Genomic DNA, 17,107 nt, shown 5'->3' with positions numbered 1-17,107 from the left:
AAAGAAAGAAAGAATTAAATAAATCGTGGACAGATTTAGTCTCCATACCTGCCTACAGTTATGAACCAGCAAGTTCATTGAAATTATTAATCCATCAATGCACTTATCCAATGATAAGCTAAGAACCCTGATCAGAACCTGTTCAGAACCTCTGGACATTTCCAACACACCAGCTTTCCTGGGCAACATTCTGGATCTAAACCAGGAGAGCCACAGGCAGGGAGTGTGTTGTTAAAGGCAGCTGACCTGAGAGCCAGGACCGATGTGGCGCTCGGTCACTGGTGGAGACAGGTCTGTGCTTCCCATACAACCTGACCACTTCCAGGGCGACTTCGCATCTGCGCCCCTCCGGGAAGATCACAAAGCATGGTGGGTGCTAACACACAAGCACACTTCTCTGCCTCTGAACTGTGCTTATCTTAAATGTCATCTTGCCAGCTGGCGCTCTCATTTCCTCGCGTGGAGCTAAAATGTCAGGCCACTTCCGATCAGCCCCTTCCTTCCACATGGCAGCCGAGCAGCCTGTCCTCTGGGATGGGCGCTCGATCCTAGAGCTTTGATTCTTGATTTACAAGTTGCTGCAGCAAATCTAATGGATGCTGTCTTTAATTACATTTTACAAGCCCCGAGTACTGAGGGATGCCGTGCTCACGGAGACAAAGCTGAACAAGCTCACAAATATTTAAGAGGCCAGAGAGGCTGATTTTCACAAACCCTCAGCCATGGGTGGTAAAACTGCATGTCCAGCTGTGCCATTAAACCTTAAATACAGACTCCAGGAGCTTCTGGGAATGACAGCTCATCCTACTGAGGCAAGGAAGTCTCTCATGCATGGCAGAAAGAGGGGGCAGCCAGAGCTGGCAGCGTGTAAAATACCAATCTAGGAAATCTCAGGCAAGGGAAAAAAGGGTAAAAAGCAAACAGGAAATGACATAGAAGCAGTGTTTCGTGGTTTCTATGTAATGTCCACAGAGAAATCATTTCTTTACAATATTGGTGATGCGCTCCGTGGGTCAGCTGCACAGGACCCACTCTAACTGCACGCACATCCAGCGGTGAAGTCGGAAAAGTAGCAAATTTGGGCTTCTGTGCTCAAAATCCACTCGGGTCAGTGGTGGGCCTTGTGAACAAGTGACATTTTAAGGACCCATGGATAAAAGCCCCACGGCACTCTTGGGGAATAGGAAAATGGTTCGGGGGCAGAGGGGGCTCAGGGCTTGCTCTAGGGCGGTGAGCCTGGGTGGTTTAAATGTCACGCTAGCTGGGTATCTGGTGGCAAGTTACAAAACTGCAAGCCTCAGTTTCCCCATGTGTGAAGCAGGTCCACAAAACAGTGGCTGTCCCAGAGGCATCATAGACAGTAGGGTACATTCCACAGGGCCGGGCCCACCAAGCATGTCACGCCTGCTTCCTTCTTAGCTCCACAACACAAACAGAGGGCATACCCCCAAGGAGTGAGGTGAGCACCTTAAGTGAAAAATGAAATAAACTCTTCCCTTTGAAGCCGAGATTTAAGCAAAGATGTCAAAGAACCCTCCAGCGTTGTCCAACCACCTCTCTCCAGACAGCCATAAATAGCTGGCCCCATTGGGGGGAAGCACAGTGAAACACCCAATTGATGCTGCAGTCACAGTGGCACTGCTGCCCGTCCCACAGGAGGGGCAGCCTCCGTGGGGAGAAGGGCTCCACTGGCTCCTGTCACTGGTGTGGGATCTGTGTCTGCAGGGCTCCCTCTGGCTTTGCTTTCCTACAGTTCCTGGTGACCCGGGGTTGTGCTCCTGGGCGGTGTGTCTGCTGTGAGGAATGGGGGCGTGTTGCTTCCAAGGGTTGGAATCTCTGCAAACAGAAGAGCCTTACAGCTGGTTGAGGTGGTGCACACCTGTAATCCCAGGACTCGGGAGGCTGAGGCAGGAGGATCACAGGTTCAAGATCAGTCTCAACAACTTAGCAAGACTCCAACAAATGTTATAGATATAAATATCCCTTAAAGAGGTCATTTATTAATAGTCAGGGTTCATATAATTGAGTCATCGGGGTTAAAACTCCAGCAGTGGATAGATCCATTATAATGGCAGCCTGGGCTGGGAGGTCGCGGCTGCAGGGGAGAGGTCCCCAGGGTGCAGCTTTGGGGACTGCATATGGTTCCTTCTCGAGCACTGCCTCCCGCTCCAGCCTTCATGATGTGAGGAGCAGACAGAGTCACCTAGAGGCACCGCGGAGGCAGAGTATGCTGTGCTTTTGGGACAAACCCTCTTGGTGTAGGATGCCGGGAGGACAAGCCTTGGTTTCCAGGAAGTGGAACCCTGGTGGGAGAGGCCACCGCTTGCCTGGTGTCCTCAGAGCGGTCCCAGCAGTTGAGACATCTGTGGAGAAGTGTCGTGTGGGGGATGGAAGTCTGCAGACAGCGGGCCCATCCTGGACTCTGGGAGCAATGGGCAGAGGCCACAGCCAAAGCCCCTTGTTATGGAAAGAGGTCAGCATATAAAAGTGGAAAGGGGGAGGCAGGAGCCTGGACCCTGCTCTGCTCTGGCCAGGGCTAAGTCTCCAGCAACACCTGTCCTCCGGGGCTTCCTCACCTGCCCTTCCAAATGCGTCTTCATGTAGGAGGTTTCAGCCATGGCAACATCGGCCTGAGACACACAGCTCTACCTCACACTTCACCCTTGAGGGGCGGCTGGGACTCTCACAGCCTGGTGAACACCTCATCACCAAAGGGAGCCACGCCCAGAGAAGATGAGAACAAGGTCACCATTGCTAAGGATTTATTTGTGGGGGGTGGGGGGACAAACAATGAAAAAGAGGAAAAGCCGTCCAGGAAAAGGGAGACATGCTAAAGACTGAATCAAATGGCTAAAATTTAAAAAAAAATTAGCAACAATTCCAAAGGCTGGAACCTCCTACACTGACCTACACTGCAGTTTCTTATTAAACCTCACGTGCGGTTACCATTGTAGCCAGCATTTGCACTCCTGACAACTTATGTCACAGAAGTGAAGACATCTGTTCACTCAAAGCTTCTGTGTGGCCGCCTGTAGCAGCGTTATCCATAACAGCTCCAGACTCCGAGAAGCCCAGATGTCACTCAACGGGAGGATGCTCAGAAAACCACGGTCCATCCGTACCATGGAAAACCACTTGGAAATGAAAAGGAACAGAATAGGAATGTGCCAGCAACCTCAACTGGACTCTAGCAATTAAGTTGAGTGGAAAGGGCAATCCTAAAGGTTACATACACATAACTTTATTTTGATAACATTGTGAAATAAAAGAAAAATTAGGAAAGAGAACAAGGTGGTGGCCAGGGGAATGGTTGTTGGAAACGAGAGGTAAATGGGGTTTTAAATGGGCCCTAAGAAGAATATCTGTGGTGATCTAAACGCACAATACCTTGACTGTGCCAGTAGACTCAAGAATACACGCATCTGATAGGATCAGATAGAACTAAATATAAACAGTAATGAAGATGCAGCGGGACACAGACTGTGACACCACGCTGGGTTACGTATAGTGCAGTTTCTATAAAATGTCATCAGAGAGGAAAACGGGGTCCGGGGCACACTAGATCTGTCTGTATTATTTCTCACAACTATGTGTAAGTCTACGATTATCTTCATATAAAGTGCAATAAGAAAAAAACCAAAAAGAGGTCAATAGAAATTTCTCCTAAAAGAAAAAAATACATCCAGTAGAGCCACGCCCTATGACCTTCGTTGGAGAAAACTGCTAGAACACTCACCAAAGTCTTCCTAGGAAGATGATCTACAAGGTGCACATTTAATATGTCATGGAGACAATGCTCATGAGTTAAAAACAGTCTGAAATCCGTGAAGGAGAAGGAGAAGTCCCTCCACACGCTTTGTGAACGGCAGAGAATCACTTTGGCTAACACGCAGGTTATAACAGGGTTAACACGGGCTAGGCGGTGGACGGGAAGCGGGCCCCTCCTCCTGTGAGGACGGCTGAGGGACTCACAATCAGGTTGTTCCTCTCCCGGGACAAGTCCCAGCTCCTAGTGCCAGAACTCCATATTGGCACAAGGGAATCATCACGCTCTCCACGCCCTTGTCCCCAGATCACCATGTGCGTCACCGAGAGGGGGAGGAGGGCGCTTAGTGCTGAAGCCGCCTTCCTACACTTACTTATTCTGCATCATGGTCATAATCACCCAGTCGAAAGGGTAGACGTTCTTCCCAATGAGGTTCTTAAACATGATGAACGTTTCCATCAGAAAATCCTAAAATAAAAACATAAATTAACAAAACCCACAACATTGAAATGGCCTACCAAGAAAAGAGGCGAAAGCTACCCCTTCCAAGGAGAAGCGGGAAAGAGGAATTTATAAAAGACTCCATTATTTTTAGCTGAATGAAAACATTCTAAAATGAATGAAGATATATTGCACGGGAGCTGTGGGTCAGCTCCTGGTGTTGATCAGGGCTCCTCCTGCTTAAGACAGTTTTTCAAAAAGATATGTGTGTATATGCGTGTGTATATTTATATATGTATATGTACATATATGTATAAGTATATTTATATTTGTGTGTGTGTGTGTGTGTGTGTGTGTGTGTGTGTGTGTATGTTACTGGGGATTGAGCCCAGGGACATTATATCTCTGAGCTATACCCCAGCCCTATTATATTTTTATTTTGAAACAGGGGCTTGCTAGGTCGATGAGAGTCTCCCTACGTGTTGAGGTTGTCCTCAAATCTGCAATTCTGTCTTAGCCTCACAAGTCCTGGGATTACAGGTGTGTGCTGCCATGCCCAGCTACAAGGATATATTTTGAAATAGTCCCTTGGTATGTGTCTCCAATAATAAAAAGAAAAAAAAAGTAGATACCCAAAGGTTATAAATATGTATTTATCTCTTTTCTGCTTATAAGAAAACATGTTTTTCCCAAACTTAACAGGCCAGCAGTAGCTTTTTTTTTTTTTGCAATTACTCTAAATTCATTTTTCATTATGCATATCTCCCATCAGATCAAATAAAGGATATTATGGGTATTATGATGCATTCCTTGTTCTTTTGTAATAAAGTCATGTGCTGACCATCCGCACAGTCAGCATGCTCTAAAGTATTTCAGCAGGTGGCTTCTTTGCTAAACTCATCTACGCACCAGCTCCATCCTCCTGAGCCAAGAGCTGATTCCTCTGAGGTCTCCCAAGTGATTCTCTACACTTTCTAGTTTGATTACAGGGGCAACGGGGTTCAGTGCATGTCCCAGCACCCTACCCTGCTTCTAGTCTGATGAGAATGCCCTGGCAGCAGGAAGGGGTACAGGTTCCTAGAGGCTCCCACTGTGCCTTTTGGAATTAGGATGCTTTTCTATTATGAGGACCTGACACTTGTTCTTTACCACACTGAACAAAGTAGGTGGCTACCCTGTGTTATAATTCAGATATGGCTTTCCCCTGAGGAGCTTATGCATGGATGCTCAGAGTGAAATGGTTGCACCGTGAGGGTTCTAATGCCATCAGTGGATAAGTCTGTGGTGATGGATTAACTGGGTGGTAACCTAGGCAGATGGGGTGGGGCTTGAGGAGGTGTGGCCCTGAGGGTGTGGCCCGGGAAACTGTGCATGTGTCCACAAACCCTCTTCACAAGATCTCTCTTGGGTCTGGCTTCTGTGAAAGGAGAGCAGAGTCCTCGTTTTTGTTGTTGTTCTTTCTCTTTATACTATTCATATTCATTCTTTCTCTCTCTCTCGATTTCTCTATCTCTATCTCTATCTCCATCACTCTCTCCTCCCTAAGCTGTGCCCTGAGCTCTGCAGACTTTTTCTGACCTACCATGGCTGGAACACCTGAAATCTCCAGAACCGTGAGCAAATCAACCGTCCTCCTCTAAGTTGTTGTGGTAAGGTGTTTTTTTTTTTGGGGGGGGGTGGTGACATAGCTGTGAGAACAGTGACTAACATCCTTAATGTCACATCTCTGGTACCCCGTGTGCACTAACGGCTCGCGTCAGGACAAAAAAAGAAAAAGAGGCAACAGGAAATTGACTTAAAAAATAGGCCATGGTCAGAAAATGCCAAATGAATGGCTACTCCTTATTTACTTAAGCTATCGAATCATAATTCAGTAGATTGAACTGAATTGGGTGCAGTGGCTGTGGAGGCCAAGGTAGGGCTTGAAACTGAAGCAGCCAGGAAAGCCATTCCCAATATGGGGAGTTCTCCCCCGGCACCATTTGCAAAGAGGCAGGTGACGTTTAATGCTCACCATCCATCTCTTCAACCTCGATAACCACGCTACAATCCTTCTGTGGAAGGGCTGGGCACAGCCAACCAGGACTAAGTGATGGGACCACCCTTGTATATTCTGGCTCCAGAGGCCTCCAATCCAGGAGGTGTGAGTGACCTGGGCAAAGCCAGAAGGAGGTGTCCATGCAGATGTCTTCTAAACCCTGATCATGGAGACCTGCCCGGTGTCCTCTGCCATACAACTGAGTTTCCCCCTAGTATAATGATGGAAATTTCTATTTCACTCCACAGTCTCCCTACATTGTCAAGAGTGTCCCCTTTGGGTGACCGGGCTGCACACAGTGCTGGCTGAGTGCCGTCCTTCAACCGCCTCTGTGTGCGTAGGATTGCCAGCTTTCTGGTGATAATTCCTTCAAGTCTGATAATCGCGATGCAAGGTCTGGTTTTTATTATGCAGGAAGAGAAGCATCTTTTCCCAGCGCCTTTTCTTCTCCAGGAGACGCAGTCCCATACTTCATTAGCATGGCTCAGCTGTTAAGTTTTGAGACTTTGCTGATCACACAAAATGCTGCTGAGAGCAGAGGACGAAGCTTTGCAAGGCTGCCTTGTGTGTCTGCACAGTTCCCTGGCCATGGTGGTCCCCACTCCTGCATTTGCCAGGAGAGGCTGATGCGGCTCCCTGGCTGTTTTGCCAGGGTTTGCAGTAACAAGGGATGCTCTGTTCCATTATCCAAAGCTGGGGCACTCCTGGTGTGTATTTTTGTTATATCATTCACAAGACTGTAGAGAATAAGTGGCACCTCTAAGAATAGCCGCCAGTGTATTTCAGAGGCAAATTCTTCTGATAAAGCCATCTGCTTCTCTCCATCCCCAATCCCAACTTCACTAAACAGGGATCCTCTCTCACCTGACTGCACCGGGGCTCTTCACCCTAAGATGTCCACTCCTGACCTTCTTAGTCCACACACTTCACACAGTGATTGGGGGGGTGGAGGGCACTGGGGATTGAAGCCAGGGGCATTCTTCCTCTGAGCTTTTATTTACTTTTATTTATTTATTTTATTTTGAAACCCCCACCTTTTTATATATTTATTTTGTCTTGAAGTAGGGTTTCACTAAGTTACTGAGGGCCTCATGGTGTTGTCAAGACTGGCTTGGAACCTGCAATCTTTCTGTCTCTGCCTTCCAAGCACTGGCATAACAGGCAGGCGTGTGTCATGAAGCCCGGCTTAGACTGAACTTTTCAACTACAAAGCCGATCAGGTCACCAACAATCAGCCAGTCTTGCAACAAACTCAAATCTGCAAAGGCTTCCCAAGGCTGCTAGACTAAAGATGAAGCATCCTGATGATCAGAACTAGGAAGTGACCATGCTGCTGTAACGAAGGCTTAACAGTGACCGACGAGAACTGCCCAGAGGTTTCCGACCCATCCGATGGAGGGCTGTTGGGATGGGAGATGTATCCACCTTGACATCTTGATGGATGTCAGTTTCACCCAAGAGATGACCTGATAATTACTACAGGGAGGGGTGGGTCTCTGCAGTGGGGCCATTGCACAGTCACCACCTTGTAATCAAGTGGTCCCGCAGCATCACCTGTGTGGGTCAGCAAGCCGTGCTCAGCCTCCGGGGACACTGTGGGAAGAGCTTCACACCAGCTCTGATACACTCTGGCCAAAACTCTCAGCCCTGATTTCAGCCAAGTTTCCTGTTATTAGGACATAGGGGAGGAGGGCAGTGGAGGATAGAGAAGCCAGTGGAAAGGTTTTATAAGGCAAATTTCAAAACATCTACAAGAGGAAACAGTCTACCAAACTTTGGCTTGGTCTTGTAAAAAAAATATGTTAAAAAAATCATGATGTCATGACAGAAGAAAAAAAAGGTGATGGTTTATTGTAGAAAAAGAAAGAATAAAAAGACAAAGCAAGAAAGTCAACATTTAAATCTAAGTCAGGTGCAGTAACTCATGCCTGTGGTCCCAGTATGTGAGAGGCTGAGACAGGAGGACTGCACATTTGAGGCCATCCGCAGCAACTTAACAAGATCCTGTTTCAAAAATAGGGCTGGGAAGCCAGGCATGGTAACACGACTTGTGGTGCCAGTACTTGGGGGGCTGAGACATAGTCTCAGGTTAGGGGTGCAACCTAGAGAGATCCTGTTTCAAAAAACAAAAATTAAAAAGGTTTGAGGGTATGGCTTAGAGGAAAAACACCCCTAGGATGAACTGCCAGTACCACAAACAACACACACAAAAGGGCTGGGGTGTAGCTCAGAGGTGGTGCTCCTGGGTTCAATTCCCGGTACAAAAACCAAACCAATCAAACCAAACAGAATGGGTAAGTCTAGACAGCACCCTAATCTGAGGGATCCCCTAATTAAAGGTGCACATGGGAAACAGGGAGGGGCTCTGAGGCTGAGTCCACTGGATGTGCATAGGCAGACACACGGTGCACTCCTGCCAAAGAGCTCGCAGCTGAAGGACGCGGTGGTGGGATTGCCATTTCCACTGCACGATCCTTTTAATGTGTCAGTATGCTTGAAATTTTTCACAATAAATAGGGCAAAGAATACAAGCATTGCTGGAGAAATCCGAATAAGGTCAAAGGATCATGTTAATGTCAATGCCCTGGTCTCGATGTTGTACTACAGCTCTGTAAGATGTTACTGTGTGGAGAAACCAAGTGGAGGGTGGGCAAGAGCTCTCGCCTCTTACAGGTGCAAGGGACACTGTGCTGATCTGAGAAGCCTATCCTGAAATTAAGTGTTCATAGTTCTTTTATAAAAAAAAATAGTGGGAAATAGCCATGAAATAAATAATCAAGTAAATGAGGAAGACGAAGCTTCTTTGCAGGGTTGTGGAGGAGCTCCTATGTGGCTGACCATCCCAAGCCATCTCTGAGTACCTCTGTGGGGTCCTCTCCCCCCAGAACTGGGCCTCCATGGGCACTGTCCTGTCTCTGATACCTTGCCCTGTGTGTGGTCCCTGGACTGGACAGATGTTTACTAAAGGTCACTGTGATATAATATTAGGAGATGTACTTGGTATCTGCCCAGGTTCCTGGAACAAAGTACCAACACCCCCTGAGAATTTCCTAAGTGATTGGAGAGCCACTATATGTCACTGTATTCATAACAAGCCCCTTTTGATCACATACACTGAGTTGATGCTAACGAGAAGTAGGGTTGGGACTTTCAGCCCCACCCACCACCAACTGTGGAGGAGGCTGAAGATCATACGGGGGGTGGGGGGGGGAATCGCGGGCACAATTTTATGAGCCTCTGGCTGCTGACAAGATAGAGGAGATGGAGGACAGAGGCCTGGAGAGAATGTGGACACTGCGGCCACCCCTAATACCTTGTTCCATGCAGTTTTTTTCCTTTTGATGACCTGAGTCACACCCTTTATAATGAACCAGAGCATGTGAGCCAAGTGTCTCCTTGAGGTCTATGAGCCACTTGAAAAAATGGTGAACCCTAAGGAGAGGTCCATAGGTTATAGGACCCTGCATTTTTAGCTTGGTCATAATTATGGGAATCTGGACTTGCAAGAGGACTTGGACCAAGCCCAGTAACCTGTGGGGCCTGATATTAACTCAGGGGGACAGAGGGGGAATGGAACCAAACTGTAGGAACTAGTGGCCAGTGTCAGAGAACAAGAGTGTCAGAGTAAGTGTGGGAGAAACCTCAGTGCTGTGGTCACCGGAGAGTTCTGCATGGGAGTGCCAAGAAGCATGCTGTTTTCTCAGAGCCCCTGAGTGTGGGCCTGGGACAGGTGGCAAGACAGCAATCTCCCCCAAAGAGTCCAGAGTCCTCCTTGTCCCTTGCGCCTGGCTGTAGAGGCACTACACATGCTCTGCTTCATTCCTGGTGCTGAGACTTGGATTCTGGATAGCAGCAGGCACTGCATGGAAGGTCAGTGTCCCTGGCCACAGAGGTCTAGAGTCAGCTGGTGGCTCAAATGTCTGAGGACAGGCATGCCTCTGCTTCTAGGAAGGTGGAGGGAAACACACCCATTTCTGTTTTCTGAGTCCATCTGTCCCCCATGCTCTATTCTCTCACTGTCTTGGGAGCAAAGGGCTACTTGAGAGTCTGCATAAGCAAGAGCTCTGTGGCAGGTGAGTGTGGTGTTAACAAGCACTGCTGTTTTGTACGGGAATGGCTGGTGCAACCAGGAGCGGTGAAATGTGTGAACCTAAACAAAGCCATGCTTGTAAGAAGGAAGCGCATCTCAAAAACATGGTGTACGTTATTTTTCTATTGGCAAACTAATTGACCTCCAATTCTTTCACACAAAACAATCCTATGATTATCAATAGTTGCCACATCGGTCGAAAAACAGTCAAATACTCTCTATGTCTGGTTAATGGTAAGGGACATATTTTTACAGAGTTTCTGATGGATTAGCAATAATAAAAAATGTTTACCATCCTTGCAGTATGAATGTGGGATAGCCAAATCACAAATGCCATTTTGTAATGGAAATCAAATTGTCCGCAAATAATTGATTTTCCGAACTGCTGTGCGTAAGGGGAGGATCCCTTGGGAAATTAGGACCCACAATGGGAAGTAAATGTCTGATTCTCTGCTCTGAGCAAGAAGAGAGGGCATATACTTGGAATTCATCAAGTCACAGTAAATTTTAAATACCATATTGTATAATCACTTTTTATAATATTCTGAAGTTTTAATATCAATGGCCCCACTTAATAGTTCAGATTTAATGTTTATAACAGTTTGCCTATGTGAGTTTTGGCCATGTGACTGTTCAGATAACGCACAAATGATTGACTAGATTCCTTAGATTTTAGGATGAGTCATTCTTCTCATTCTGGAAACTTTGATTATTTAGCCTGGAATGTTTATCTCTAAGATTATTGCTATAGATCAAGCTCAGGCTATTCCTACTATTGAGCAAACCAGGCATAGGGACATATTTAAGATTCCATTATGAGACTAAATGTTGTAAATATAATGTCTGATTTCTTATGCCAGGGTTTCAGATAAATCCTAGGATATAATGTATATTATGTTATAATACAAGTATGTATATATGCCTTTATTATAAAACATTCAAAGACTACTCAAAAGAAAACAAAATAGACACACAAACATGCTTACTTTCATGTAACCTGATTTTTAAAGGAAAACTGCTATTATCTTAAGGTATAGATTAATTTTTGCTTGTTTTTGAAGTTTATGTATTGATTGATCGAGCTACCATCCATCCACCCATCTACCCAACCATCCATCTATTGTGGCAACAACTAAGGAAAATTTGTTTTAGAAAGAATCTTTTAGAAAATGGCAACAATCCTTCTCTTATCCTCATTCCTTAATAAGAGAGCTGTGATGCACAGGATGCCAGCAGCACGTGCTGTGGTCCTCAGGAACCCACGGGTGTGCCCCAGGGACCCATGGGTCCTTAGAGATGCTGTCAGTCCCACCCACATCACACCAGGGTCGCCGGCAGCTTTACAGTGAGCATCAGCCATCTGGCTGTGTCACTTCAGTTCAGTAGGGAGGTAGCTCCCAAGTGATAAATTTCCCTATATTATGCTTTTCTTAATGGCGTTTTACGTAGTTTTACTGAGGATGACTAAGGAATTATTAGGAGATGTGCGCCGATGATTAGAGCTAATTAATAATGGAGTAGAGCAAGACTGGAAAGCCTGGCAGGCTTTCTGAAGTTGAAAGTCACTAGTGAATGACAGAAGTTAATGACCCTCCGTCCACGGCAACATCAACAATTGCCAATGATCCCAAAGCTCCACAGAGGACACTGACCTTTTCCCTGGGCTCCAATTCTGAGTCATTCCCAGGTCTACACCAGACTCAAAACTGTGTGTCAGTCAGGACCCTCCTCATCCTAGGAACAAGGCTTTGGTTCTAAGTCAGTTGCTCAGAGGCACCTTCCTATGCAAAAAGTATGATCTGGAAATACTGACAATCGGATTCTGCTAACAGTGCTGGCCCCAAGGACAGGGATGTGAAGCCCTTGAAATACTCACCACCACATCGGTCCTCATCTTTCCAAAAGTCTTGATCAAATGGGCATAATGGTAATCTTCCATTTGGCGCAGAATTGCTGTCATGCAAGCCACAAAGTTGCCCTGTAAGTATATCAAAAGACAGAATTAGATGGAGAGAAAACAACCTTCAGAGGAATAGCTGATGTCACTCAAGAGCCTGGCATTAAAAGCTTCGGGGAGAGGCAAGGGGCCTGGTCGGTGCCCCAGGTCCTCTGTGCCATGTGCAAAGCTGAGGAATGCACTGCCCTGCACACTCCCAACCCCAGGATTTTCATGGTGGTGTTGGTGGAATACTACATTCCTTTCACCTTAACTCCATTAAATGCTTCTTGACATGAGATGGTTCAGACTAGAAAGAACCAGCCTTAAATAGCTGTATGCAGTATGTCTCTATCACTCTGGACTACATTACTATGTGAGACTGCGATGCACCAAGGAAAGTACATTCAATATATTTTTGTCTAAAACAGGCAAAAATTAAGACAGTATTAAAATCATGGTCACTGCTACTTCCTGTGCTACTGCAAACAGCCTCCCTTTATTACTAGTCAAACTGTGTGCACATCCTCTCCTCTTTGGCCATGGCAAAGAGAGGTCTTTTATTTCTCAAAATCTGCCTGCATCCCCCTTGGCCAATTTAGAGGCAATCACCACCGACTCCACAATGAGTTATGGTCCAATTCTCCTTCTGGAGAAGAAGGAGGGGGGAGGCGGGCTCATCGGCATGTCAAGTGGGAGAGATGGGAATTCCTCATTCCACACAGAGCTGGCTGGAAAGGAAGAGAAGGGGGAAGAAAGGAAACAAACAAAACCCAGACGTTGAGAAGGGAAAGGGCCAAAGCCCTTGGCAAATAGTTGTGGCCAGCGTGGATGTGGCTGTGGGTGTGCACATCTGCGTGTGCCCAGAGGGGTGTTAGCTCTGATGAGTGCCCTGATGCCGTTAACCGCGATTTCTCACTTCCAGAGTTGGAGGCTAACAGCACTACAGTGCCTTCCTTGCTATTAAATACACACCCTTAAATTAATGGCATTTTAGGAAACACAGGGCATATATATACATATTCTCCCATTAAACTAGTACACGTCCAGCGGAATTCCAGGATGGGACACTGTCTGAGACATGTCCCTATTTTCCCCCTAGTAAATGAGCTCTCAGACTGCATTCTTTAACTGACTCTACTTTTTCCAGCCATATATTTGAATGTCTAAATGTCTTTCATAGTAATTTGGAATACACACTCTATAGTGAAATATTCAAGTCCAATGTTCTCCCTGATCCATTTTATATCTATAGTAGACATACATGCTTCCAAATGGGTCCTCAAAGGACACATCACACAAATTGAACAAATACAATCACGATGATATGATATCTTCCATTTGCCCAGAAATGTAAATTATCTGTGAATGATGATAATTGCTGAGATTTAGGTTCCAAGTTGGTGATGTTCAGGGAAAGAGCTAAATAATGCTTGTTTTGCATTGGAGGAACAATTAGTAAAATGGTAAAATGCCTATTTATGAATATGAACTTTTGAGATACATAAATATTTGGCATCTGGTGGGGCTCAGGAGCAGTTGTTTGTGAATCTGGCTTACTTCTATGAGATGCCAGCCTTTGGATGACTGTCAATAACAACAGTATTTGCTAACCCAGCATAGTCCAAAGGCGGTGAGAAGCATGACCTATTCAAGCACAGGGTGGGCTCTTATCCTGAGCCATTTTATAGGCTTTAAACTGAGGCTTAGAAGACTCACTCTGCAGGGAGGAAATGCACAGTGGGGTATGCAGACAGCACTCAAGGGCCATAGGCAGGGACTTGGCATGGGACCTAATTTCTTCCACCCTTATGTAGGTGCACATGCGCATTCTAGCTCTGTGGAACCTGCAGCTACTGCTGATGACCAGCGGGAGGTGGAGATTCACTTCCTCCCACTCTCAATCAGCAGAGAGGGCCAGATGACAGGAGGAACACACCATAGCCCTCTGCCCTGACATCCGCCCAGACTCAGCCCTCAGTGACTGGGTCTCCTCCCTGTCAGATGTGGCGCTCTTCCAGAGCAAGCAGAGCTGCATAGCAATCCAGGTGTATCTAGGAGGCACACAAATTAATTTCTACAGGTACAGACGGTTCAACAATGGAGACGTACACGTTAGAATCGCTGAAATCACCACGGTACCTGTTTATAATCAGAAGCAAGATACCGACGCATAGAACTTATACTGGCCGTTGGAGAGTAGAAAGAGAAGAAGGGCTCTGAAGGGCCTTTAAAAATGCTGCAGGATGAGCCCAGAGGGGCGTGAGTGACAAAGATCAGGGCACCAGAGTCAACCAGAGACTCAAACAGGTGACACCACCGTCTTCCATTAGGGACCAGGTTGTCATGTCATGCTGAAAAATGCATGCAGTTGCAGAAGACGGGAACTGATGTGATATCAGAAATAAAGAATGAAGAGTCACAGCCACAGCCACAAAGCAAGTCCTGGGGAGACACACATGGCCAGTCGGGATGTCTTCTCCCTGGACAAGAATGGCATCCAGAAGGCGGCCAAGTGGCCCCTTATTTAACAACGCCGGGGACTAATTAGAGCGGCCCGGCGAGGGCAGAAGGACAAGCCATCACCATGAGTTAGAGGAGCGCTGCCCGGCAGAGCGCGTGGGCTCTTTACTTAACCCAGGGAAATGGGCCAAAAGCAATCTGTACTGTGTGCTCGGCACTTGTAGAGGAGGCTGGTCTGCCATTTCAGACCTCTAAGTTGGAGCTTGAGGCCTCACTAGAAAAGGGGTAACACGTCTGTTAATATTCACAGAGATGCCTCCTCTTCCCTCCCTGCCCTTTGGGAATGGAGTCTTCTCCTTCGGATATCGGCATTTTCATAAGGAAAATATTGCCAAAGCCAAGAAGCTTTACTGCTGACAGACACACAGCAGACACTTGTCCAGATTACTTACTTGTGGGCTACTAAGGATGGGTAAAGCGGGTATTTGGGGAGCTCTATTTGAAACCACTCCTACATTAGGAATAGAGACAGGGGAGAAGTGGGGAAAGAAATCTTTAGTTCTGCAGGCTTAGAAGAAAATTACTGGATATTTTAACTGATTTATTTTAAATGCATTTAGGAGTCGCAAGGAGACTTTATGTTCAAAGAAGGTGTAGGCTCGTGGCAAAGTTTGTCCTCGACTTGAGCCTGGGGACCAGTATCCGGCCCCGGCTGCTGAATAAAGCACATTACCTAAATAAAAATAAGACGCGTTCCTATGACTTCAAAGCGATGCGGAGTACGGCAGAGAAGTCAGGCTGCATTTGCACAACATTTCAAAACCAGGACATCGAATGCCTAATAAACAAAGAACGCGAACCTCATTAGTAATCAAAAAGGAAAATGATGTATCATCATTTGCCTGCCAAAATAGCAAAGAGGTATTTAAGAGATCATAATGTGAGCAAGGATACTGGGACTGAGGATTCTCAGACGCCGCTGGTGAGAGCACAAATTGCTATAACCTTTTTGAAAAGCGACTTGGCGATAGGTTTGAAAAGTCCTGGGAAGAAAATGCTCATCTTCTCAATAATTCTGCTTCTAACAACCTACCAAAAAAGTGGTTCATAATAGGATATTTTATGCCCAAACACGTCCATTACATCACTGAAAATATCCAAGTGTTCAAAGCAAGAGATTATATAAGTAATAGGATATTTTGTAGGGTTGCAGGATAAAGCACGGGATGTCTAGTTCAATTTGAATTTCAGATAAACAACAAAAAGCCAATATGAACCAAACACGGCTTTGGAAATACTGCAAGAGCTCACGAGGAACAGGAGAGACATGTTAACTGTTGTTTTCCTCAAGTTCGAGTTGAACTGGTTGTCCTGAAATATTAGCTGTTAAATGCAGCAATTATATTATAATCCAGTCATTAAACACGTGAATATGAGACACTTTAATAACATGAAAAAATGTGTGAAGGACAAAATGAAAATATTTACACACGCACATGCATACCCATGTGCGCACAAACACAGTTCAGCAATATAAAGGATTATAGTATAGTAGAAATCAAACCAAAAAAATGTCTGGGGTGGGGAAATTCCAGGTAGTCAGCCAGGCAAGGCTCAAGAAGCCAAAATTACTTTTTTTGTGAGGGATGGGAATTGAACCCAAGGGCATTCTACCTTCAAGCTATACTTACACTCCCAGCTCTATTTTATATTTTATTTGGAAACAGGGTTTCACTAAATGGCTGAGGATGGCTTTGAACCCTGCAATCCTCCTGTCTCAGCTTCCCAAGTACTAGAATTTCAGGTCATTACCACCATATTTGGCTCTAGATTACTGTTATAAGCAAATATGTAAATACTTTAAAATCTGGTCCTTAAAGTAAAAGATCTCATCTGGGATGAGGGCCGACTTTCTCTAGCCTGCTTCGTTCAGTTATTAGAGTCTTAGCTTCTTGCAGGGCCCCTGAGCAAATGGAGCCCTGGACTGCAATTGGGGCTAACCCGAGAAATCCCCTAGAGCGACCATCAGGAGGGCTCCGGTTGTAAATCTCCTTAGCCCCACAGTGCGCTAGGACTGTACACAGGTGGAAGAGAGATGAACAGGCAGAGCCGGGCACAGGTGAAACAGAAGACAGAACTAAGGATACAAAGAAGAAAAGACAGGTAGAATTGAGAGCAGGTAGGATGGGGCCCTGGAGACAGAGCAGGAGATATTTTCTATCAGAAAAGTTCATTGTAAGATACTGCTGTAGGATATAAAACACTAGGGGAGAGGGAGGGAGAAAGAGAGGGAGGAAAGAGAGAGAGAGAGAGAGAGAGAGAGAGAGGAGAGAGAGAGAAAGAGAGAGGGACAGAGAGAGAGAAAGAGAGAGG

The 17,107-nt window shown here is 46.0% G+C and overlaps 1 protein-coding gene across 10 annotated transcripts in view; it reads right to left on the bottom strand.

Moving 5' to 3' along the window:
• DOCK1 (dedicator of cytokinesis 1) overlaps positions 1-17,107 on the bottom strand; it is a gene marked incomplete at both ends in the record, with an annotated part of 504,224 nt that overhangs the window by 184,142 nt on the left and 302,975 nt on the right. For all 10 annotated transcript variants that reach the window (XM_080694979.1, XM_080694982.1, XM_080694983.1 and 7 more), the window contains 2 exons: positions 4,140-4,234; positions 12,212-12,313. In XM_080694979.1, coding sequence (XP_080551105.1) covers positions 4,140-4,234; positions 12,212-12,313 — 197 coding nt within the window. The remainder of the gene's footprint in view (positions 1-4,139; positions 4,235-12,211; positions 12,314-17,107) is intronic.

Source organism: Muscardinus avellanarius (genome assembly GCF_963383645.1).
Source record: "Muscardinus avellanarius genome assembly, chromosome: 4".
Classification (NCBI taxonomy): Eukaryota; Metazoa; Chordata; class Mammalia; order Rodentia; family Gliridae; genus Muscardinus; species Muscardinus avellanarius.
This window is presented reverse-complemented; position numbering and strand designations above follow the sequence as displayed.